Source organism: Tinamus guttatus, unplaced genomic scaffold, assembly GCF_059628265.1.
Source record: "Tinamus guttatus ecotype Peru unplaced genomic scaffold, ASM5962826v1 Tinamus_guttatus_pri_ptg000002l, whole genome shotgun sequence".
Classification (NCBI taxonomy): Eukaryota; Metazoa; Chordata; class Aves; order Tinamiformes; family Tinamidae; genus Tinamus; species Tinamus guttatus.
In genome coordinates, this window is record NW_028288536.1 from 1,796,987 (window position 1) to 1,823,357 (window position 26,371).

At 38.4% G+C, this 26,371-nt stretch overlaps 1 protein-coding gene across 1 annotated transcript in view; it reads left to right on the top strand.

Moving 5' to 3' along the window:
* The window catches only part of MGAT4A (alpha-1,3-mannosyl-glycoprotein 4-beta-N-acetylglucosaminyltransferase A), a 59,677-nt gene extending 36,736 nt beyond the window's left edge, over positions 1 to 22,941 (top strand). Inside the window, exons 5-15 of the mRNA XM_010217824.2 lie at positions 599 to 645; positions 1,081 to 1,194; positions 1,871 to 1,946; positions 3,336 to 3,450; positions 8,568 to 8,698; positions 9,307 to 9,414; positions 9,800 to 9,993; positions 19,785 to 19,863; positions 21,576 to 21,642; positions 22,364 to 22,476; positions 22,609 to 22,941. Of these exons, the coding sequence (XP_010216126.2) occupies positions 599 to 645; positions 1,081 to 1,194; positions 1,871 to 1,946; positions 3,336 to 3,450; positions 8,568 to 8,698; positions 9,307 to 9,414; positions 9,800 to 9,993; positions 19,785 to 19,863; positions 21,576 to 21,642; positions 22,364 to 22,476; positions 22,609 to 22,635 (1,071 nt within the window). The 3' untranslated portion in view covers positions 22,636 to 22,941. The remainder of the gene's footprint in view (positions 1 to 598; positions 646 to 1,080; positions 1,195 to 1,870; positions 1,947 to 3,335; positions 3,451 to 8,567; positions 8,699 to 9,306; positions 9,415 to 9,799; positions 9,994 to 19,784; positions 19,864 to 21,575; positions 21,643 to 22,363; positions 22,477 to 22,608) is intronic.
* Positions 22,942 to 26,371: the final 3,430 nt, after the last annotated feature.

Consider the following 26,371-nt stretch of genomic DNA (forward strand, 5'->3'; position numbering starts at 1 on the left):
GTATAGCTATCCAGAATGTCAAGATTTATGTTTTACCCAGCAATTAATTATCAAAATCTGTACAATTTTAAGAACCAGGTGGCTGATAAGTCCTTTCAGTTTAACATTTGATGAAGAAGAGCAAACCTAGCCAGGAAAATCCTTGTTGTCTAAAGCAGAGCATCAATCCTGCTTATCAAATGTATTTCTGAAAGAACATATGTATAAAGACCTATTCTACAGAAAATCTCTTTCGTAATATTTTTGTATATATTTTGTATAATGTCAATATCAACTTTTTCCTGCACAAATATTCAGTGATCATCTTGTCATTAACAGAAAGAAAATACCAACAGTTGGGTTAGCTGCTTTTAATAAACAATTCTATAAGGCATATATTTCCTGTGTGTTTATGCAGAAAATTGTTCCTTTCCCTGTTAGACCAAGGAGTGATATGTTCGTACGTTATTCAGGAATTTTGCGTACTGTAAGTGATGTTCAAATACAGCCACTGTTCAAATGTTTCTGTTATTGTTTCTTTATACCCTTGTGCTCTTGTGCTGTTCATGTAGCTCTGAAGCTGATGTGTATTTCATTTATATATTTTTTTTCTTCCCAGACTGATCTTGATTATGTAAACAGTGTTGTAGCAAGCCTGGAAAAAGAGTAAGTTACAGCTTTTTTTTTTTTTTTGGTCCTTTTTCTTATGCTTTTTGTTTTTCTTGAATTAAGCTGTGATATGTAGTAGAAGTTAATATAGGAAAATGAGGGTTTTTTTCTGTGTCTTGTGGGCTTTGGTTTTTGAAGAAATAAGTAAAAGATGATAAATTAAGGGGAAGTAATTCCATAAAATTGTAAAACAGCTATTAACATAATATTATGCTATGAACATAATTTAAGAATGTCACTCCATTAGAGGGAAACCCATTTTTCCGTGAAAATTAGGATAATATTTTGTACAGGTAACCTAATCATTTGGAACATATGCATAACAAATGTGCGTTATATCAGACAATAATGGCATCAACAGTAAGCAAGCAAATGTGAAGTCTCCAGCACTCAAGATATTTCATGTGCCTTCTGGCGTGTTTCTTTTGGCAGATTTTCTGCAGAGATCAATTCTGGCTTGGTAGAAGTAATAGCCCCTCCTGCAACTTACTATCCTGACTTGACAAACTTGAAAGAGACCTTTGGAGACTCAAAAGAAAGAGTCAGGTTAGTTTAATCCCCCAGATCATCCCTCGTCTCCTCTCACATCCGTACTTTTCTTGTTTATGAAATAGCAAGTGGGATGTGAATTCTTGAAATGTTTTCTTACTGCAATTCTTCAAAGTGTGGGGATACAAAAAGAACTCTGTGAATTAGTCTTGGTTCTATCTGCATGCTGTTCTCTGGAGAATTGGAGCCTAATGTCAATCTTGGCTGAATTCCTTTAGTGTTAAATTCTGGGAGGAGTATTGGGAATTCACAAGATTTTCCTTTTTCTTTCTTTTTTTTTTTTTTTTTTTTCCTGTTGATGGTGCATGAGTTGTATGTAGATATTTTTGTTTACTCTTGTTTCTTTTGAAATACAGTGTAAAATCCAATAGTTTCTGTTGAATAGTTCTGTTGCACTTAAAATACAAGTGTATTTTTAGTGAAATGTCAGATTGTTTTCATGTAATCAGATTCAAATTGAACCACTTTTTTGTCTGTATTAAAGCATAAGGAGAAGGCTTTGCTCTACTTTTTTTCAGACAGAGGATTTCCTGAGGGAGCAGTGCCAAAAGCAGTTGTCCTAAAATTTCAGTAATATGCGTCATCCGTCGTAGTGTGATGTTCTTTGCATTGCCAGTATGTGTTGAAATAACTATTTTTTTTCCTAATCCTTAAGTTTTTATTTTAATTTCAGATGGAGAACAAAACAAAATTTGGATTACTGTTTTCTTATGATGTACGCCCAGAAAAAGGGGGTTTATTACATTCAGGTAAATTTCTATTCTTTATTTTGAGACAAATTTTCAAGTGAGTCTCCAGAAATTGTACTATTGGGCACATCACCAAGACCTATGCAGAATGGAGACAATGCGATTCCATAGTTGCAGGAGGGCTGTAATTGTGGTTATGTTACATAAGGAGTAGAGGTTTTGAAGCCAACAATCTGAATGAGAAATGAACTTGTCCTTTCTGATTTATTTGATATGGAGATACTTACCAGAAAAAAAAAAGGGGGGGGGGGTGGAGGGGGGGAAAGGAATGCAGACTGTTCAGTTGCTGGTTTTCCCTTGTACCCTGTTTAGAGTTGACTCTCCTACGCATAGAATCAGCAGCACAGTGAAAGTCAAAATCCATTTTTACTTTCTTTTGAAGACATTTTGAAGTGTTGCTTTAATATGGCTCTATATTCTATATAGCTGTATTTTGAATGCATCACTTGATTTCTTAAAAAAAAAAAAAAGAAAGAAAGAAAGAAAATAAGAAAAAAGCTGTTGAGAAGAGGCTTAAGCAATTAATTTTAAATTTGATTTAGCTCAGAATAGTTCCAGAAAACCAGAATCTTGGTTTCCTGCTTTGAAGTAGAAGCAATACCTACAGGTATCTCAGATCTAGATAACTGTGTTTATGGCCTTTCTTTAGTTTTGGAGACTATATCCTTTGGATAGAAAGCTCCATCCATCTCAGTTCACGCAGTTTTTACCAAGAGAGCTGTGCTAATTGCTCCCTGGGAGCTGTTGAAGACTCATCTCTCCTGGAAGCTGTGCATCCAGTGACATATGAGAGTCTGTACAAGACAAGGAGGTGAAGTAGGGGAAGCAGGATGCTTACAGGTTTCCTCTTTGTTTCTGGAAGTTAGTCACATGAAAAGAAACCCAGCTCTGTAGAAAACATATCTTTTAGCTTTTTGTCTCAAGGGAGAAATTAGTTCTTTTAATGCTAGTAGGTAAACGAATAAACAGTCATATTTTGTCTTATAAATAACACAGAAATTCTATATATGTTTTCGATATAAGCCATTGATGGTGTCCAAAGTCTAACAAGTTGTTTTGTGGATGATTCCTCTCTGACAAGAGAAGCCAGAAAAGCAATGTGATTTTACTACCTAGTCCACAGCTCTGTGTTCTCAAGTAATTTGTTGAGATATAATTTTAGACTTTTGCTATAAAAGATTTTGGGTTAGTTTTCTACAAATAAATGGTGATCCTTGCTTCAATACTAGTTGTTTTTATTTACACTATTTAGATTTTATAGCACTGCTTATATTAGGAACATAGGGAATGTATTAGCAGTATATTATAAATCTTTTTTTTCCTAGCTGTACTTTCCCTATTGCTTTACTGTTTTTGATTTATGTTGTTATCCCTGCTACCTTCCTCTAGCTTGAAGATGACATTGTTGTCAAGCAGAATTATTTCAGCACAATAAAAAATTTTGCGCTTCAGCTTGCTTCTGAAGATTGGATGATTCTGGAATTTTCTCAGCTGGGTTTCATTGGTAAGAAGATACACATTTTGGCACTTAAAAACTGCATTTATCTTCAGAATCTCTGATTAATAGTGATCTGACCTCAAAAGCTATATTCTTTCTACTGGAAATAGACCAAGGAGTAGGAATTCAATGGTTCTCTGAGGGGTTTTGTGGTTTTAACTCTTTTTTTTTTTTTTAATATTGTTTCGGCATTTTGTTTATGATTGATGAATGCAAACTGTTGGAAAGTGGGGCATTTTTTTAAGCAGAAGTTTATTTGTTTTTAAAAATATTAATAATCAAATTGCAAAGAATGATTTAGTTTGAATTTAGCTATAATTAAAACTAAAATGTCATTTAAACATGACTCAGTGTGCGGAGTAAAAGGAGGAATCGCAAAACCTAACTCAGCCTAAAACAAGCTTGTTGGCATTTGAACCAGAGCTTGACAGAATCAGAAGACATTAATTTATCTTGTTAGCAAAACTGTTCTATGTTCACCATTCTACTCCATCATGGTAGTTTGCAGCTTCTTGGAGACTGCTCAAGTCTGTCTGTCATTTACAATGATGGGACTGACACGAAAATAATGTATGGTTTATTTGTTCTCTCTTGCACTGGTATGTTTTTACAGAGAGGTCCTAAACTAAAAGAAGAGCAAAGAAAGGGAAGTTTGAAAGGGAAACCTGACAAATTGAAAGCCGGTTCCGTTACTGCAGTTGCCTGTCATGGCCTAATTAAAAGCACTAAGCTGGAGATGTGTAATGAAAAATTTAAAATGGAGCCAGACTGTGGAGTTTTCCTGTATTTAGTCAGCACAAATGATTCCAAAGCAAAGGTTGGAAGTTGAGCTCAGAGGAGGAAGACTCTGACATGTAACAGAGTCCCGTCATTATCTTGGAAATTCTTGTTGTTCTCTTATTTTTAATTTGGATCTACTTTTCCAAAGAAGGGTTTAATTTTAGTTCTGTGATCCATCATCTTAGCAAACAATGGATACACATCTAGATTGCTGAACTGAGCCCTTGGCACTTGTGTGAAGGGCCGACGCTCCCCCGTTCCCAGCTCAAGGTCAGGTGTGCTGCTGAAGGGCTAGTTCCCTGACTTGGGGCCTCTCGCACATTCCCTGAGTTGAAGGGGAACCAGCAACCACTTCCTCTCATACTGCATCAGGGGGAGAATGGTAATTTTGTACATTTAGCTGTCAGTGTGGCCTGCACAGATGATGGAGAGATGGACAAGAGGAGCTGGGCAGAGTGAACTCTAACCCCCTCACTGGCTGCCACATAATCACCTTGCTTGCTTGCCTTGGGCTACTAGCAGAATTACTGTTTCAGCTATAGTATCAGATTAGCTTTATGGCTTGAGGTGGAAGGAAGAAAGAGGAAAAGGAGCCTTCTATAATGGAGCCATAAGCATTTAAATCATTAAATTACTGCAGGTTTTGCCTTAAATAGATTTGTCTCTTTGGGAGACCCGCTGCCAACTCTTAGGTCTCTGTGATTATGTGGTTGGGGAGTGAGATTGAATACTAGAATCTGATTAAATGTCATTTCAGCTTTTGAACACTTAAACTTTAATTGTGGACTTAGTTGAGGCTAGAGTTTTAGCTCTGGTACTAATTGCTCTTTGAGAATAGACTCTCTATGAAGTTCCTGGGCTATAGAAATAATTTACATTCATTTTGCTTGTACTTAATTAGCACGGTACAGATGGAGTAGTAGAGCGTATTCATTTGCAAATTGCAGTTTTGTAAGACTAAGATGTCAAAATAGGCATAAAAATGGGCATGAAATCAATTTACAGTTTAGGAAGTTGAGGAGGTACAGGTTAGGAAGTCTCCTCCATGGAAATATGCTTCCAATAATTTATGTGTATCTCGCCTTTCACGTTCCCAGTGCTGCTTTACAGGGAACAGTGTGTAAGCTAAAAGGGGGTAACTGGATCATTTTTTTCTTACTAAGATTTGGCTTAATTGTGATTAAAAATATTAAAAATATTTTAAATGTTTTTTTACTGGCTCTTCTCAGGATAGGTTCTGAAAACAACTGTAACTAGATTTAGTTATTACATCCTTCTGGTTGCTTCCCTGTGCATTACATCACACTTGCTGGCTTCCTTTTAATTGAGTGCTATCTTCAGTAGACTTTTGTATGGGTTTCACTGTGGCTGCACATCTTACTGTTGCTTTTCTACCAGAAAATCTGAAATTCAATTCTCTCAATTTAGCTGCTTACTCTGGTTTTAAGTTTTGAGAGAAAAATTAGCATTTGTGGAAATGACTAATACCTCTACCTTGGAGACACATAGGTGTGTTGTAACCATATAGTGCACAGAAACTTTATGCACGTTTTTCCTGATGCAGAATTGTCTTGTCTCTACTACCGCTTTGTGGGATTTGATGCAGGCTCATGCAATGATAATTTGGTATCGTGAAGAGATATGGAGAACAGCAGAAGTTGTTATTCGTATCTTTGCATGAGATTTGTGTGTCTAAGACAAAGTAGAGCATGGAATTGCCTAGGCGCTAGTGATTTAGAAATAACCACTGCAGTAGAGAGGGGTGTGCTTGATTTGCTGCAAGCTTTTGGAAACCTTGATCAACTTGCAAGTTCTGCTAAGAAAAAAATATGTGTGTCTTTGAGCTGTTCATTTGTGAGCTGAAAGCCTAATTTGGGCATAGGTATAATCTATGGGCTTTATAGGTGGAAAAAGTATTAGATGAAGAGGTGGCAAACAGAGTTGTTTAATGAAGTGTTCAGGCTGACAGCAGGATTACAGGATTCTGTCACCTCTACCATAGAGCAGAAGTTGCTTTCTTTAGCTTTTTGATGCTGTAAGCGCAGCCCTAAGTGCTGTCAAGTAGCTAATAAATAATGGGTGAGACGGAGGCTCGTTCCCTAAGGAGCTCTGGGGAAGGAGAAGCTTGTCTCTCTCCTCTGGATTCCGATGTGCGCTACTGTCCCTGGCATAATGACACAGGAAAGTCCTAGTGGCTTTTATGAGAAATACCAACCTGTCTTCCAACTGCCTGGGAACTGAAATGTTTTCCAGAGTACACAGTTAGTGTGCAGACTTTGAATGGAGGGATCTGAAATCAGCCTCCTACCTCTTACATAGTTCCCCTGAATCTTACTGTGCCTCCATGTCTTAACTACTGTTGCTCTGGTATTAGTGAGTTATTCAGATTTTGGTATTGCTCAAATTGTCTACATAGTTGGAGTTGAGGAAGAATAAATAGATCAAGGCATGTATGTGAGACTAAGCTCTAATGAGATTCTGCATTTAATGTTAGCAAATTGCTTGTCATAAACAGGTAAAACACTTAACGGCTTCAACTACAGTTAGGACAGGCTCTTGCTGTCCTAACTTGCAATAGAGTTATTGTTAGTACATGCTGTGAGTATAGCTAACATCCTGCTTTTGCAGAAGACTAAAGGAATGATCTAGAGCTCTGCAGTGCAGAGAACAATAGAAAACAAAGTTTTTGTATGCATATTGTGCTTGCATGTTTGTACAGCAAAATACTGTGAGATCAAATTAATGAGTTCACTAATGATAGCATTTATATGGACTGAAAATCAGATTGAAATCTTGGCAAGATGCAATAAATAGCAGATTTTTAAAATATATATTTAATATGTATATTTCTCAATCCTGACCCTCACTTTTTTCTGTATAAATAAAACAATAATATGGAGAAAATCTTCCTCGTTTTATAAATCCCTCTGGTTTTACAGAACATGGTGTTATGTTTAAGTCTTACTGGTTTGTATTTTGAAATTTTTTCCCAAGTCTAGATTGTGAGTGTGCACAGCACCTGAAACACTAAAATTTTGCCGGTACTACCCTCTCAGTGTGTCTGTTTTCACACACTGTGCCATGTGTGTGAACATGGTGCAGGACAAGCCATTGCCTCAGGTTTCTCACTGTCTTCTGTTTGAGGCAGCGTTTGCTTAAGTCTCTTTGGCTTGATTTTTTTTTTTTTCTGCGTACTGGGGAGATTTTGAAGGTATCTTACAGTCTCCCTGATTTTTCTGTCTGCTGCAGCTGCCAGAGAGTGGTGGGACAGTGTGGCCTGGCCTGCTCCTTGGCCTCCGGCCGGGCTGAGGCCCAGGAAAGCCGAGTTGCTGCCAGCCCCATCGCTAGCAAGCCCCTCAATGAGGGGTTGCCAGCCTCAGCAGGCTTGGAGGCCAGGGCAGCAGCTCTGCAGCGCAGGAGCTGGTGGAGAAGGAGGTTCTGTGCGAGACGTCCCGAGGCTGTGCTGTGCTCTACTGGGAGAGGAGTGACAGAGGGACTCTTCGGGGGAGGCTGCTCCAGAGTGAAGGCCGTGCCAAGCTGGGTGCTGAGGGGGTGGCAGCACTTCAGCCGGTACTGCAGATACGGCTGCCCTGGCTGAGGGGTCATAGTGCTGGAGGGAGGCTTGAGGAGCAGGATGTTTATAATGTCACCTGTTAGTTCTCCCTCCAGCACTCATCCCGAATTAGAGAGGGGCTTTGCCTACACTGATGAACCTCCCTGGGGTCTGGTAGCATAATGTAGCGGAGTTGGTGGAGCCTGAAGGAGCTCATGCAAGTACCCACAGCCTGTGCTTACCTAGGGTGTTGGGTTTTTTTGCAGCTGGGCTTGTGTCTGTTTTGGCTTTGTGTGCGTGTGTGTGTTTTCTGGCATCTTACAATGTCACCATACTGCCTAGATTCTTCCCTGAGCGGGGGGAGGACTGAGTAGCTTACAGTAGCATGAAGATCTAGACCTAGAGAAAAGTCCTTCGGGGCTTATGTAGGTTTGCTATGTGGAAGTAAGTTTCTATTTGCTAGTATCCTCTTTCTGTTTTAGACAAAATTAGGATAACTTAAACCAGGAAAAAAGAGTAAATTTTTCCTTTTAGGGAAGCTGCATTGTATTTTACATTGCCATATACCCTGCTACCATTATTCAGAGTTCTCATTTGAATAGGTGTCCATTTTAATTATTTTTGCATAGCTGGATGATATGAACATTTTAATAATGTCCAAGAGTTCAAATTGTTCATTGCTAGCATATCTTGTCTTGCCACAAAAACACCATCTCTTCTCTCACTGATTTCAGAAGGCAGTGTTACCTCTAATCTAAAATAATGATAGTTATTCTTAATGTCATCATAGGTAAAATGTTCCAGTCTCCAGATATCACTCTTATTGTAGAGTTCATATTTATGTTTTATAAGGAGAAACCAATTGATTGGCTACTGGACCATATCCTCTGGGTGAAAGTCTGTAATCCAGAGAAAGATGCCGTAAGTTTATTTTTATTATGAAGCTTCTAAAATGGTTTTGTTTTAATGAACTATTATTTATGAGTTGGAAGCTAGTATATTATGTTTCATGGTTTCTGTGTATGCCAGTCTTGCTTCTCACTGAAATTTTAATGTCAAGCAAAGCTTTGGAGACAAAGTTCTTAATAACAACAACTATAATGCCTCTGTCTCTCCAGATCTGGGAGACAGAGGTGATAGTTGGGAAAAGCAAAAATCCAGTTAGTTTCTGTACCTGTCAGTCCTGGAGTAATGTCATTTTCATGCCTTTCCTCTGAGACAGTGCAGAGTACTAAAGCTTGGAATAACCGTCATAGAGAAGGTTCCCAGGGGGAATAAACTTTGGTTCTTCATTCCTCAGGTAGTGCCTTTCAGGTAGCGTTCTTCAGCCTTTTAGCCATAAGAGAGAGATGTTTATTTCTTCTTTATTGAATAATTTTTATGGGCACAGAGATAGTGCTAGATTTCTAAGAAGATAAAAACTGGGTAAATAGGTCCAGGTTCTTGTCTCTGGATCATTGACATACTGTTATTAAATCTCAGCAACTGTTTGTTGGATTACTAACATAATTTTTTTTCACTTGCTTCAGAAACATTGTGATCGACAGAAGTCTAACCTGCGGATACGCTTCAGGCCTTCTCTTTTCCAGCATGTTGGCCTTCACTCCTCCCTAGCAGGGAAGATCCAGAAACTCACGGTTAGTAGCTAAAATTTTCCTTTCTTTCTGCAGCAGGCTAATTTGATGAAAAAACTTGTTAGCACTTGAGAAAACAAACCTTTTCTTGTTGTGAAGCATTTTCAAGAATATCATGTATAGCTCTAGTTAGATTATAATCTGATTTAAACTGGTTACTAATTTTTTTTTTGCATATATGTTAGTGGTGTTTTTTTTTTTTTTTTCCTAACTCTCTACCTTTAATGGCATGATAATCTTATTATTCAACACAAGTTCTGATATATCTAACAATGAGAAATACATTCATTTTCTCTTTTTTTCCAAGTATTTGTTTTGAGTGTAGCCACTTAGGAGAAGGCATAATGGATTGCCCACTCAGTCTGATGTTTTTCTGTCTTTCAACTAGGATAAAGACTTCCTGAAACCGTTACTGCATAAAATCCACGTGAATCCACCTGCGGAGGTTTCCACGTCTTTAAAGGTCTACCAAGGGCATACGCTAGAAAAGACATACGTAGGGGAAGATTTTTTCTGGGCTGTCACACCAGTTGCTGGGGACTATATTCTGTTTAAATTTGACAAGCCAGTCAATGTAGAAAGGTTAGTAATCAATTATTTACCTTTGGTCTCATCTCTAAAGCCAGTTGCTCTCCCAGAATTCTTCCAAATAGAATTGGGGGCTGCTGTGATTAAGCTAAAGTAGAACAAAAAGCTTACATATAGAAATGGGTCTTTGCTGTTCATCTTAAACTGTGTTCATCAGTGGCTTTCCCTCTAATTGTTTTACTGCTTTACATTTTATTTATCTTGTCCTGTTCTCTTTTTTGTTCGTTTTATTTTTTTATTTTATTGTATTTTTTTAATCTGGAACTTTTTTGACCAATGCAATTCGAAACCTGTGCTTCTCTGGCAATTCTTAATTCTTACTAGAATTCAAAAGCAGGCAGTCTGATTCTCAGCTTCATTGGCCTGCTTCTAATTACAGAGCAGTTATGCAGCGTGGTGGATGGTACAGCGTGTTGTGCCCTGCAGCCTTGATCCCCTGCTTGTCCAGACCAGAGGCTTTTCTGGAGCATATTGCAGTGTTCCCAGACCTGAGAGCAGCAAACCTTGAGCAGTGTGGCTTAAGTGCAGCCTGAGGGCTTGGAAAAATGTGACAGTGATAATACTCCAGGTAGACCTACTTAAAATCAGCAACAACAAAAGGTAGAGTTTAGAACACAAATATCAGTTTGTTGGAGGACTAAAGGTGTCTTTTTTTAGTTACTAGTCCAATTAAATAAGGATAATGGAGTTTTTGCTTTGGAGTTTGAGTTTTCCTGTAGCTGTACTGAGACTTGTTTGCTTCTTAGCTTTTCCTTGTGTTGAGCTAGTCCAAGACTAAAACAAATCCTTTATTTATTGCCCCTTTGCAGTTGCTATCTTAGTGGATTCCTTTGTCCTTTCTTCATGTACCTTCTGTACTCTTTTGAGGCCAGTGCCTACAGCCTGGTAGAGTTAAATTTCCTTGGATAATTGGACTGCATATGCAGCTCTTTTTACAGTCTTGAACTGGATCCAGTTAGTCAACTTCTTCCATGTCTTGGTACCTAATCAAAGACTAAGTCTCCACCTTGGCTGGGCACAGCAGGGAGGATCAGTAGTTTCCTTGTTACTATGTTCCAAAACTAGTCTGATCTATGAAACACAGTTTGTTAGGCAAGATTTCAAATTGCTCTTTGAGTTGATTGTTATGCTTTAAAACAGAGTTTTCTGGTTGGCTTTCCAAGAAATGTGTGTTAAGGAGCATGTTTGCTACACCTCATCAAATTAAAAGCAGAATCTTTTTATTCTCTGCCAGCAATACAATAAATGGGTGCTTTCAATTCAAATGTAGGAATTCATTGATTTTTCTATCAAATTTCAAAGTTATGAAATGAACATTGTCCCATTTGTATTTATTTTTACGTTATTTTTTCTCTCAAGTAGTATACGCATCTTTAGGTTATGAATAGAGTAATTGTAACAAGCAACTGTTGATTTTGGGCAAAGTGTTGTTTCATTAGGACAAATCAAACTCACACTCCCCTGGCAGCTTTGGAAAGCATTGCTAACAAGTGTTGTAATTGAGCACTGTGGTTCAAAAGACCAGCATGTGTAGGTCTGAAAGGAGTTATTGATGTCCGTCACCTCAATGATGAGAGAATTGGGAGAAAGAATAAGTAATAATTATCTGGAGGAAAAAAAAAATGGGAAGAGTGTGTTCATTGTGATACTCTGTAAAATTGTTGCTGCACCTAAGGAGGTTGTGCCTACCTGCTGTGTTAAAATCCATTCCAGTAGTTGAGGATTATGCAATTTTACTTGTTTCTACTTACTGAAGAAAGTCGCTTTAGTTTTAGAAGAAACTTAACATTTGATACTCTCTTGCCTTCCTTAAAGGAAGTCCAGCAAACAGAAATTACCTATTCACATTTAAAATTCTTAACCTTGTTCGATCTCTCGATCGAACTGGTTCTCATTACTGGTTCTTTCAATATTTATTATGACTTGAGCTTCTATTGCCACAGGGTCCTCAAAAGTGCATTATTTTACTTTTCTGAAGACTGTGCATGATTAGGGCTGCAGGTCCTGTCCCTCAAGGGTCCTTGCTGAGGCAGTCGGAAATCGAACTGGGAGAAGTGGGATGAAAGAAAGTGGGATGAAAAGGGGCAACAGTCTGAATGTCAGACAACGTCATCTGATTAGGAGAGATAACTGGTTGTGGGAGATATGTCTGTGAGATAAAGAGCAGAAAAAAAGTCCTTCTGAAAGCTATCAGGTGTTTGTGAAGGGACACGGAGCAGGTTTTGTTTTTTTTTCCCCTTTTCTTTTTTTCATTTTAAACCGATAGAAAAGCTCCTTGAACTTGCACAAAATTTTGTCTGTCAAGGCATTTTGAGGTGTAGCTGCTTAATAGCTCCAGTAATAAATTCTTGATAAACAAGCTTTTTAATGGAAATATTGACCACAGGTCTAACAGAATGAATGGTGAGTCTGTTACAGTGTGACAGAACACTAACTTTTTCCTATAGTTTATTCTTGCCTGCCAAACTTCTTGCTGAACTGCATTTACATTTTTTCTGGAAGCAGCAATTCCAGGAAATTTTCTGTAAATCTTTAAATATTTCATTTTTGAGAGCTGGGACAATTGTTGGGGTAACACTGGCAAGGATTTCTTAATAATCCCTTATGATCGCAAGGGAGCAGATCTCGCTTTAAATGAACAGAAAGTAACATTTGTGGCTATTTTGTGAAAGACCAAGTTAACAAATTCCCTGAACATTCAACAGCTAGACAGATGCTGCTTGTTCTAAATTCTGCTTGGTAAAGAGGTGTGCGTAAACTGGTGTCATTTGAAGCTCTCTGTTTTAGTAACAGCTCTTGTACTCCAAGTTTTTAGCTTCCCCTACTAAGTTCTTCAACCAGAATACTGCTGTTCCCATCCAGGAAGCTGTTTCCGTGTTTCCATTCTTGCCATAATAGGAAGATGCCTCTGTATTTAAGTAGAGTATCCTTGAGAAGGAGAAAGGTTTCACTGACTTTCTTCTTAAGAACAAATTGCACACTAGTTCATTGTGTGAGATTTTGGTATTTTTGTTTTGTTTTGTATTTTAGTAAATGTGTGGACTTTTCTCTGAATGCTCAAAATTCCACATTTTAAAAAACAGAAATTCAGGACATTTCTTATGCTTTAAACTGTTAAAGGATTATTGAAGTCCACTTTGCTATTTTGATATATACCCTGTTATCCCAAGCATACATAACTGACAGTCATATTTAAGAGTTATTTTATAAACTTTGCATTATCACAGTAATGTAAGTGCATAATATAAATTTATTTTCAAAGCTGCAGATAAGAGATTCAAGATGTCTCCTTTCTTTATTAGTGACCCTTTTCCTTCAGAGCTATTAGTGATGCACCCAAGCAGCTCATTTAAAGACTGACTTCGGACAGTCTTTGTTTGGTGCTTTCTGGTTGGCTCTGCTTGGGCAGTGATTTGTCACACAGAGACGCTCCCTTGCAGCTCCTCCTAAACGATGCTGCTGCCCAACACACTCATAACCATCTCTTTTGGGACTGCCTAAGTTTCAGAGCTGCCATGTAGGCTTGACTGGCACAAATTGGATAATGCGGATCTTCCTTGAAAGCAGTAATTAACACCAAGGGAGCCCTTGGAACCGCACAGACTATGGCCATTTTGATCTGATTATTTTAAATTTGTCAGCTTTTTTTTTTTTTTCTAGGAATTTCTAGGAATTTCGAATAAATGTTCATGAAAGTAAACGAGTTTTGGTTTTGCTTTCCATACAAGCAGCTTCCAAATGCTGCTCTTTTTTTTTTTTTTTTTTTTTTTTTTTTTTTTTTAATAAAGGAATGTGGAAAATGCCAAGGATATATTTTATTGTTAAAGTGAAGGAAATAACCCACCTTCACTTTAACAATTAAGCAGGTTTATATGTAAAGAAAATAAGACTCATCCTTTCTTGTATGCAGCTGCTTGGGAGTGCTACTTTGAATATCTTCAAAACGATCTCTAGACTTTGTTGTTTCTGTTTGTTCCTTTTTTCCCATAGTACTGTCTTTAAATCAGTCGTCTCAAGTTGTGCTCTTGTTTTGGACACACTATTAGGTGCTCATCCCAACGTGCCACTGATTCTTCATAAAGTGATTTTGTCAGCTAGTACTTACTTCCCAGAATTTCTGCTTTAAAATGAAATCTTTTAATATTTTGGCAAATGAACAAGTGGATTACATTTACCTCTCTGTTCTGATACTGGCAACCCTGATTGATGTGCAATATCCTCCACTAATTACCTAATGTTCCATGTTTTTGACACTGGAATCCCAGGAGAGGTGTAATGTCAACTTTGCATATTTTTCCTGTGGCATCCTCACACAATATAGAATTTCCACTCATGCAAGAAACGTCTATTTATTTGACTATTTAAACTAGAAATGCAATGTATTGAGTGTGAAGAGTGCCTTATTCCTGGTAGCTAAACATACACCTTACCTTTTCTGTATTGCAGTGTGCTACAATTGTAACTTGTCTGTGACAGTGTTGCAGATTACCTGCATAGACGGTGAGGGTTGCTTCTCCGCTATTCCTGCCTTTTCAGTGCAAAGGGAAATATACCTACCTTTTAAAACACCTTGCCTAGCTGTGAAATTTAAAAGGAAGGTTTTTTTTTTTTTTTTTAATAGAGTTGAATAGCCAGTCATTTAAAATATGTATCATCTATGTATGTTTCTAAAATGTGGGTAAATACCCTTCTTATTGGATGCAAGTCCTCCTGTGGGCCACCGAGTCCAATCCATTACCGAGAAGAAGTGAGATTTTAACAGCTTTCTAAAGCCTGCGATGAAGCAGAGCTTTCTCATTGCTCTCTCTTGCAGTAAGAACCACTTAAATCCTCGGGAGCATCTTTAATTTTTTGTACCGTTACAGGGTAATTTGACTGGCCTTCGAGATGGTCTGAGTTCAGACTCACTGTGTGGTGTAGAAACGCTCCGCTAACACCCCGCAGTACCTTCCAGCTCTCTTGGAGAGTTTTGACTTCACACATGTGCACACACATACAGACTACTAACTGCAAATAATTTTTGCTCTGATTCCTAAGTATATAATTATACTATAAGCTGTTGAAGTCTAACAATATCTGTATTTTATTAGGCTAAAGTGGTGGCTTCCATTAATAGAAAATACTTGAAAGGCTGTAATTCCTTATTTTAAATGGTTTTGGTGTTAGTGCATTTCAGGTGGGTTAGCGTTTGCAGTGTGCACACAGAAAGAGAGAATCAGAGGCCTTTGCCTTCTGCGTTTGCCCAGGCTCCCACAGTCAGGAGCAGAACAGGCTGGCACGGCTTCCCTCGCAGGGGCTGTGGTGGCCGCTCTCCCAACCGCTGCAGCTCTTTGCTCCACACGTGGAGCTTCTTCATGGGAAAAGCAAGAAGAAAAGCGTGACAGAAGAGAAGAGCTACTTCAGCCAGGGACATACTGCTCCCTCCTTAAGGGCCCTAATATTCCAGATTTATGTATTTGGCAGCGTTCCTGGGCTTATAGTTAGTAATCAGAAACACCGGAGGCTTAATGCAGCCGCCTTAATGTGAGGTTATGGCAACGCCACTGGAGGCAGCCCAGGATACTTCAGCTGCTTCCTGAAGGGCATGAGTCTCTGATACATGTCTGAATGACATCTGCCAGCCTTGTGAGGAGGCCTCTCATGCCCATGGCACCTCAAACGACAGGAGGGGCCTACACTTGAAATGGGGGAATGGAGCCCTTGGTGTCTGCGCTGCTGAGGAAATCAAACTGAAATGTAAGGAAACTCTCCCCATTTCAGGGGACTAAAAATTGAACAGATTTAATCTTGCAGAAGAGCATAAAGGTCATCTAATTAATATCAGCCAGCTCGAAAAAATAATAAAATTCATAGAAGGTCACAGCAAAGAATTTGAGTGAGGGAAAAACAACCTCTCCCCCAAAAGAACCCAATGCCCTCCAAAATCGAAACAATACTGCTCAGTTTGAATCTGAATGCTTAGACTGGTTGGTTTTAGCAGAGAAAATAAAATCTTACCAGGCATTTGGCATAAAACTTAATGGGGCAAAAGTTCCTTTTTAAAGTATTTTCAAAACAGTAACTTAGTGATAACAACATAGAAAAGCTCTCGTTAGATTGCTTACTTTCTATGAGTACTTGATATATAGAGGATTTAAGAACTAAACTTTTCTTGGTAAGTATGAGCAATTTGCAGAAAGGAGTGGATCAGAGGTATAAAGATTAGGAAAAGAAATTGAGCTGGGGAAAAGGAAAGGAAGTTATTCATCTTCCATTTGTATTTTACCACATGAAAGCTTAGAAAATATGTGTGGTCAGTATCTGTTTCCTGTTACACTAGGGCGATATTTTCTAATGAGGATTCTGGGAAAACAATGGAGAGGAGGTAGATTTGGTTCCTTTTACCACATTGTTTCCAATGATCAAAATTACTGGATGGAGGCAATGAATAATAACTCTCGCAATTGGTTGCAGCATCTGCAGAGACATAAATTTGCTGACTGAATTCTGCCTTTCTATACAGTCCCTTGGTGCAAAGTTAAAAAATCTGTTTTGCTGTAGATTGTTGGCTGATGCTTTGCTCAAATGTGCAAGAAAATATTTCCTTTCTGTCTTCCTATCTTTTTTTTCCTTTCTAGAAAATCAGAAATAATAAAATATATCTGATAACCTCCTTACAACTCCTTTTAGTTATAGAAAGTGAAAGATTTCATTCCTGATGTTTACGTAGGAAAAGGTCTGTGCTCATAAATAGATTCTTAGAATATTTGTGCTTATCTTTGAGTGAGATAAGCCTCCTATTTCCTTCAAGACAAAAACAAACATGTTGATAGGGAATTGTGCTTTTTTTTCCAGAATTTTTATGTAGTATTTCCTTTTATAAAGCTGCCAGAATTTACTGAAGTTCTTGTGTTTTGTTTTAATCCCATCATTTTGGCTGCTCAGTAGTATAGAAGATGCATAGAATCACACTTCACTTTCTATGTAAAGAACAAGAATCAATGCCACTGCTGTATTTGTTTATATAAAATATAAAATACGATAAGACAACTTGTAGCTAAAAGACAACAAATCAGTGGAAATAAGATTCTCTGTCCCTAAGGATGCTTTAATGAGGAAGAAGGAAATTTTATAAGATGGCCTCCCGGGCAAAATCAGAGAAGGATAAAGAGGTCTGCATAGTTGCCATTTGTGTTGAATTTTTGCCCAAAGTATATGTGATAAATTAGTATTGACAGATGGAAAAAAATAGCTTTTCAATAAAACAAGAATATTAAAGCTCCCAGTGTGCAGTAGTCTTGATAGGGGTTTATATGCATCGTTTTGTTATAAAAAAAACCTGGGAGCTCTGCAAAGAGGAGAATGTTTCTAAGCAGTTCTGAATCGGAATTTTGCCTTTTCAAGTGTCCGCAATAGCTCCCCGCCTTGGCAAGCTCGTGGTGCCTGGAGTTTATTACTACAAGTGACGCTTCCTCCTTCCATTTCTGAAAGGCTCCTGTAGCCAGGGATCACCTGGGGCCTGAGCTGCTTTAACAAGAGGCTGCCAGAGGAAGGGCGCTCTCAGGGTTCATACACACGAGTCTCCCAGTTACTTTTCTCTGATGCCTTTCTTCAGCACATGCGCCTGTTTGTGTTTTGTAATAAAAAAGACGAAGCAATACACAAAGAGGTAATAGTATTTTGTAACTTTGGGTGCTTTTTTGTTTGTCTTTTTTGTTGCGTTGTTACATGTGGAGGTCTGCGGCTTTCAGGATTTTAACTTGAAAGAATCGTTCAGAAGGATTAGGTTGAAAGGACAAGAGGGCAATATCTAGTGATTTGACCCTGAGAAAAATGTGAGCCAACCAGGGAAGAAAAAAAAAAAAAAAAAAAAAGGCATTTTTACTGTTTATATGGACTGTCATCCATAAATCCCAGGACGGCTGTCAGAGTAACTTGTGAGCCAAAGGCTCCGCTACCCCTATGTCATTCAGTTTCTATTCCCCGGAACATCTTTCATAGCCTGAAAACCTGGCAAGTTTGTGATTTATCAACACGTCACGGAGGTGAGCTTTACACAGAACAGCCAAATGGCATTTCTTTGAGGAACTGTAGGAAATCCATTTATTTGAAGTTTTGATTTGTAAGCAAAAGGTTGCTTATAAATATGACTGACTGTGAATGCACGTTCATACTTCTATTTTTAAACTCTGTATAACTTTTGCTGTCTTAGTTGGTGTTTTCTGTCAAGTGTTCAGGCAAGGCTTCTATATAAAAATATCCCTTCCACTATAAACTTAATTTTAAATTGTACATGAGGCACCTAAGGACATGGTTTAGCAGGCATGGATCAACTAACCATTATATTAAACTAGTATGGAAAAACTTTTTTTTTTTTCTTCCTGTGAGTGCATACCGCACTGAAGCTACTGAATCCAGTCTTGTTTTACCTCCCAATTTATGCAGTCCTACTGAAACTGGAGCAACTGAAATCACTGCAGCTTTCCTATGTCCGAGTAGGTGTTTTTATTCCTGTGATTTTAGGGCCAGTGAGGTTTTTAAGTTGGGGCAGGAATGTTCTTCTTTTCTTGGGCTTCTTGTCTTGTTAGATACATATAAGATATGGTGGATTAAGGCATATACTTACCCAGATTCAGATGTATTGGGTAAAGGCAAACTGGAAAGTAATCTCCAAATATGTCTTAATAAATTGCAAATTGAGCTATTTTTTTTGTAATTTTAATCAAGTGGAAATTCCTGAACTAATTTTGCCCCTGGCTGGTGATGTATTTAGTGTGGAAGACAGCGCCTGCTGCTCCAGGCTCCTCTTGAGCAGAGGTATGCAATGTGTTGATAGATTTTTACATATTCAGTTAAACATATTAAAAGTAAAATGAGAGTGTTAAAAGTGACATCTGAGTAGGGGTAATTTACAAGTGTAAAGTGCTGTCGTTTCCAGACAGCAATCTAAATAAACCCGTCTGTGATTCTCCTAGAACAAATAATAAAAAAGGACACATTTTCAAGCATTGATACCACCTAGTGGTAAAGAGATACTGTCACTTGTTTACCCAGCGTGCCTGTCTATTCACTATCCAAGGAATACCAAGTTTGTGTTTCTTAGGAAGAACGGGAGATTCTACAGTTATTTTTTGTGACTGACTATGAGTTACAGTACTGCAAAAGCTGAGATAGGTAGTTACTTTAAGATTTGTAGTTCATTGCTTGCTATGTGCGTGGATGGTTTTGGTACAGTTTGAAGCCACACTTGTTCTGCTATGTTTAAACAGTGCAGGTTTATTAAACATGTACTTGAGAGCAACAAGAACGTTTTACAGGTATAAAACCATGGTCTCACTCTGTATACGTGTCAAGAAAATATATGTGCTTTTGTAAACAAACAACTAAGCAAAATAGTTGTTTGAGTAGGAGATGGAATTTGGCACTGTTAGGCTATGTGGAGAGCTGGGCTGAGGAAAGCCAGCCCAGCACAAACGCTGCCTCGGGAAACTTCCCCGCACTGGCCAGGCTGTGTCCGCAGGGCGGCCGCGACTGTGAAGCTGCAGCGCTGGTCGCGTCACCTAATGCACCCGAGCATGGTAAAACATTGTCCAGACGTTCCCTGAAAAACCCCAAACTTTAAAGTAGCCCTTTCAATTGCATTAGTGTGTGAAACCAACTTTTTTTTTTTTTCTCATCAGCTGATGTCCAGTGTAAAAGTTATACTTGCCATTGCAACATCTGCAATGGGATTATAAACACATAAGGTGGCGAATGAGCTAGTTCTGCCTGATGTATACAGACCACTTGTTCCTTTTCATTTGCAGATACTTGTTTCGCAGTGGCAATCCAGAGCACCCGGGAGACATACTTTTAAACACAACTGTGGAAGTCTTGCCTTTTCAGGTATGCATTGACTTTTCTGTGCTTCACTGGAAGATAAAACCAAAACCTCCCAATTTTAACGATTAAAAAAAAATATGATGAGGGAGATGTGATCACATTTTTTTAAACTGTAAAATTTTAATGCCATTTTCTGAGGGGGGGGGACCTATTTTGAGAAAACATTTTCCTTGAGAGTGCAGTCTGCTGTAAGAGTTGCTGGCAGTTCGGAGGTGAACAAACATTCGGCTCTTCTTCCTCCTCATTGTTATTATTTAAAACAAAACAAACAAACGCACAATCCTCTCCTCTCCCTCATGTTATTTTGGAACATGATAAAGCTAAGTAAATCTCCTGTTGGACTTGGTAAATGTCTTGGTTCAGGAACTGTCACACATCTAAACCCTACCACCAAATGTTTACATACCTAAATTCTCCAACTGCATCTATTCCTTTCTCATTCCTTTCTCTTAATGACTTTTTTTTTTTTCCTCCTATAAGCCAGTCTGAATTTTATCTCCGGACGGTGTTAAACTGGCTCAGGTATATTCTTGGAGCCAAGGAGACGTAGATTCTTTTTCTTCAGATAGATATTACACCTAACCATTTGTATCACAAAACTATGTGTGAGGATTAAGATGCTACTTCAGACAAATTTATTTTATTTAGTATTAAAGTAGTAAGTTATTTCTGTCTTCTCCCATACATCTGATACAGATATCTTGAAATTTGTGACTAAATCACCTTACTGAATCTCTTAAGTGGTCATGGGCAGGTTTGCTTTTCCATTCTTGTAGTCTACCGTCCAAGTAGCAAATACAGGAATTTCTGAACCTTTCCCCCTGCTACCTCCCCCCAGGTTTGTCAGTTTGATTCTACTTATGCAGTGCAACACCTGGGTTTTCACACCTTATAAAGCTGATGGGGTTTGTATCTCAAGACCTTTGGAAATCTGTTCAGTCACAAAAGCTGTGGCAACCTTTTTTTTTTTTTTTTTTCCCCTCCTTCTCTGTCTTCCCAGCTTCCCAGCAGTCTCCCTTAAAAGTTCTGGGAAGAAATAAAGGTGGATTTCATCTTGTGTGTGTGTCAAGCATTTTTAATTGACTCCTAAGAAATTCTCACAGTAGGTCTTTCAGTATTGAGTCATGTGATTCTGATTGTAATTCTCAGGCCACTGTTTGAATCTCTGGTCTCCAATTTCGTTTTTCTGTGCCTTTTAAATAAGCTTATATATACATCCCCCTTTTTTTTACAATCACTGCCTTTTAGTTAGGCACTGGATGATTGAAATGCTTCCCTCACTGGTCTAACAACTTTTCATCCCACCCAGTTTCTCACATCAAAAAGTGAATTAAATTTTATTTGCCCTGAGAAAATCTCTGGTTCAACCACAGGAAAAGAAGGCAAGACTTTGCCTTTGATTTTTCTACTGCTATTTATGCCAGTATCTGCTATATATTCTCTTCATGTGGCAGTTAACATGCGAATTACTTGGGGCACTTCAAAAAGTATTCCTTTTTTCTGCTTTGAAGCTAAACGCAGCTCTGTTCTGGAGCACGGTTGCTTTTCTTTCTGTTTGTCTAAAGCTCTAAATAACTATCCCAGGCTGATTCATGATCAATTAGGATAGATGGATTCTCTGTCATAACAAGAAGGTGCATATGTTTGGCTTTTCCTGGTGAAAGTTAGCATGTGAAAATGAATGATCTCATTTACGCTGTTTTGTTTTTTTCTAGAGTGAAGAATTGGTATTAAGCAAAGAAACCAAAGACAAACGCTTGGAAGATGGTTACTTCAGAATAGGTATGTCATGGGCAGCAGTGGCTTTCTGTTATACATATAGGAAAAAAGGTATTTAGTTTCTATTGAAACACCTAAAGTATTTTCCTTACAAACAAAGCAATACTTAAAGTGAAATTTTGTTGACTCATTTTGGCTGAATGCCCTTTTATGCTCTACTTAATATTACTTTCAGTATTTTTTCTTTAAGGTAGTAATTCTTCTTTAGCACATCTTTAGCTGATGTGCTAAACAAAGTTCTGTCATGACTGTTAGTTATGGTGCAGTTACATCTGACTTGTCTGTCAGGACAGATTCCCCTAGCTCTCTGGGGAGGTTCTCCCAAGTGGTACGAGATCCCATCTGCTTCCTGTGGCTTCACCGGTGCCTCTGTGTGAGCTGTTGGGCTTGCATGAAATTCCATGCCAGAATCCTCTCAGATTTTCAAAGCAGACATAGCCATAAGTAAGAAATTTCCAAAGTTTTTGTTCTGTACTGCACTACTGTTGTCAGCTCTGTGTGATCTGATGTGCCCCGTGGGGTTTGCTCCTGCAAAGATGAATCTAGTGTCAAGAGTCACTGCCCATTTTAAGAGTATTGCTTTAGCAATGGATAGCAGTCAACCTTATCTCCAGCAGTAGGATCAATCTGTGAGTTGTGATACTACAGATATGCTTTTCTTCTGACCTCAGATTTTATATTTCAGTTTGCTGAACTGGAGTTAATTGAGGCTATGTTTTTACAGGAAAATTTGAAAATGGTGTAGCTGAAGGAATGGTTGACCCAAGCCTAAACCCTATTTCATCATTCCGGCTCTCAGTAATACAGAATTCAGCAGTGTGGGCAATTCTGAATGAGGTAAGGTGCTATAACTCTTTAAAAATGAAACCAGAAAATGTGAGATTTCTTCATTTTGTCACTGTTTTTGAAGCTATTACTGAAAATAAAATGACTTTCTCTCTCTCTTTTTTTTTTAACTCTGTATTTCAGATTCATATTAAAAAGGTTACAAACTGAGCAGCAACATTTGCTTTGGACGGAAAAGAACCTTTGAAAACTTTTCCTCTAAAATCTGACATCCTTAACAAGTCACAAATTGGAAATCCTGAGCATGCACCTTATTCCAAATTTCTTTCATTTTCACTTGAACACTACCTCTTGTGAAATCTACTGTAGATGAGAAGATTGTACTTACCCCCTTCTTATCCGATCCATCGAGAAACTGATGCTTCACGCTGACAACGTTCATCTGAGGTATAAGTTGTCCTTCACTTTAAGGTGACTTTACCATCTTACGGTTGCAGAATCTTGCTACTCTTAACCTGTACTATTTTGATAGTATAGTAATATAGAGAAGTTGTACATATTGTTACATTCCTTGAAGAAGAAAATATAATTATTGTTAAATACGTTTTATGAAGGGGGTACTTTCGGAGTTCAATTTATTTTCTATAACAAGAACCCTCTTTTATAGATTGTCAGGGATATATATTAAAAATGTTAGGGATATTTAATTTATTAAAATAATTTGAAAGTACATATTTTTATGCAGTAAAATTTTAAATTGATATAGTTTTTTTTATGGATTATCTAGTTTAAGTTATCTTTCTACATTTTTCTTTGGAGATGCAAACATAAATTAATACCATATTTCAAATATACTGCCGTGTTTAAAAGAACTAGATTGAGTTTCTAAATTAGGTAGTTTTGTACACAGAATCTGGATGATGTTCAGAGGCATTAACAGAGTTTTGAACAACATAATTCTTTGGGGCTCTAAAATTCCGCTATGTACAGTTTGTAGCCACAGAAAAACATGTTGAAATGTCTTGATATTTCATATTATGTGCTAAATCTGTGGTGATTTTACATTTTATCCATTGCATTTTAGGAGAATTTTCAATTGCAAACTGTTCTTTCTAAAACCTTTGTAGACAATTCATAGCCTGGACAAATTCATTTTCTGTATTGAAAAACCATTCCCCAGCCTTGCTTTGGAGTGAACAGGAGTTACCTTCTATCAAAAAATATTAGTCACAAGATGCATGTGATCTACAGAGTTCTCCTTTTAAAAATGTCTCCTTCCACAGTGTTTGTTTGGGACACCTTGCCATGATTAGTTACGGCTGATTTTTATCCTATTCTATTGCTTGAGGACAAGGAGCTTTCAGTCCAGCTCTTTTATTGATCAGCATAGTTATTCCCACCAATGGCGAGTTGGGCCTCACTTTCGGCCTCTTGTGCTTCAAGGGAAACCGCGGTAGTGTTCAGCAAGTCAGAAGGCCCGTCAGGAAAGGAGAGCGTGTGGTCTAAGTCCGCAGGAGACCGTTGCAGCGCTAACACTGCCGCTGTCCTCAGCAGCCCTTCTGCTTATGTGGCCAGGGGAAGATCTAAGTTACCCCATGGGAAGCGGTCAGGAAGAGGGGAGGCAGGAGGCACGAGGTGCGCAGAGGGAGGCACCTGCCCGGGGCTTGGGGCCTCTCGGCTGGCTGCGAACCTGCTGCCTGCATCTGCCACGCAGGGAGGAGCACCCTGGCGCCCCGCAGCTCTGCGCCCGGAGCTCTGTGCGCAGGCAAGGCTTTCCTGCAGAGTGGGGATCTCGGATTTGTGTCTCCTGTATGAGGATGCTTCCTTCTAACGGACTCGCTCTGCTTTCATGAGGTGTCAGCCCAAGCAGAGACTGCTGCTGCAGCTCTGCCAAAAGCTGTTGCCACTGGCGTGCGGAGTTGACTCGTCTCGTGCCCCGCTTTGTTGGCAAGTGGCGCTGTAGCGAGGACAGCGCTCAGGTTTAAGAGCTTAACTGCTTTTAAAGACTGTGGCCATTTTGTTTTAGCTGTGTTATCTGAGGGCAAAGAGAAGACAAGATTTCTACATGAAGGCAAGATCTTTCATTTAGATTAACTGGTATAAGCTGAAAAAGTAGATGAGCTCCCAGGCAGGGCTTGTTTACTTTTTCTTTGGGTTATACCAGTTGGTGTGAATAAGATGTTGCATAAAAAGTTTGTCCTGCCCCCGGAGTACCTTCTTGGATTTAGGAACATGGATTGATAAGCTCAGAAATCCCGAGTGAATGGAGCCTGTTGTGGTGCCACCGCGCAGTCTGCGAGGTGCAGTGCTTTCAGTCACGGCATTCGCAAGTGAGGGGGTTTCACAAGTCTGCCCACCTCGTGTTACTCTCTCCACAGCGGTGCCTTGAATGGACGGTGTGGGCGATTTAAGCTACAGCTGTCTACTACAATTAAGATGGCAGAAATAATGTTAGGTGTTTCTGACAGTTTCTCAATGTAAGTACGCTTGTTGACCCACCCTTCACCTTTTGCTATGAAACAAAAACAGTTTATTATTGCTTATTAAGAGCACTCTGTGCTTATTCCCAAAGCATTGCTCTTCCTAGAGTCTGATGCTGGGTAAGATGTAGCACTGATGATAAATCTAAACATATGGGAACCTTACCAAATTGATTGCAGTACTGTGGCATTACCAGTATGTTTATTTCTCAAATACTGAGATGAAATTTATCAAAAAGCACATTAACTTATGCCTGATAAAGTGTGTATGTGTTTTTTTTTCCTAAAGATTATTGCATTTTTATTACATTGTACTATCAGAAGTTGGAAATCGGTCTGAAACCAATTACCTGTTTTTTTTTTTTCCCTACATTTATTTAATCTCACATAATTTTTAACTTGGCCTTTAAAATCTCTGGTAGGTCAATAAAACTTACAGTAGTTAAACAATGGAAAGTGTTTCAAAACAATTTATATTATCAGCTCCTTCTGATGTTAAAACTTCAGAAAATATGAGATTTCTCTGAAATCAGATACACTTCCCTATGCCTTCATTTTCTGGGCATATTATTTTTAACTGTTTATTTTGGATGCCAAACAGATGAGCTTGATTAGAGCACTGACTTTTCCAAGCAGATCATGATTGCTGTGCAACAGGGAAGGATTAAGACTGTCAGGACAGAATTAATCTTGCTTTGCTCATTCAGTGGCTGGGGCTGCTGAACACTTCGTAAATAGTGCGAGCAGGTTGCAAGCCCAAATCAACACTTTTCCTAGTAGTAATAGTTCAGAAGCACTGTTCAGGCTTTTTGATATTGCAGGCATCGAAAAGATTTATTTGCAGTAGTAGCAAATGCTCAAGTAGATATATTTATTCTTAAGTGAAAGGTGGCTTAGAAAAATTAAAAGTCATAAACAGTTAACTAGTAGACCAATAAAAAACTGGACTCTTCCATCATATCATTGCTTTTTGAGCTCTTTCAAAGGCAACTTTAAATTGTATCTAGGTTCAGTTTAAAGCAATTTATTGTTTGCTCATGTGAAATATGATTCCTTGAATATGCTAGAGTGTGCTCAGTCTTTGTCAAGATCAGATGATTTTGCAATATTTTTGCTCATTTTTTGCAAATAACTGAAATAATGTATATCTTAGGTTTTTTTTCTGGAAAGATTTGCTCAAGATGATGTATTGTAGCAATTTGTAGTTTGCTTCTAGTGCAGGAAACATTACACTTGAGTGGGGGAGGAGAGGATCTTTCCAAACCCTTCTCCCCTGAAACAGATAAACCTAAGTTTAAGTCTTATAGTTGCTCTTATTAGGAAAGATGTATTCTGAAAAATCTAAAGCAAACAGTAGTAAGTGGGGAAAAAAAAAAAAAAAACATATAAAATCATCTTTGCACTCACCAGCTTAGTGCTGAAAGGCTGTTACATAATTATTGTTTCCAGAACAGCACTGATTGCTG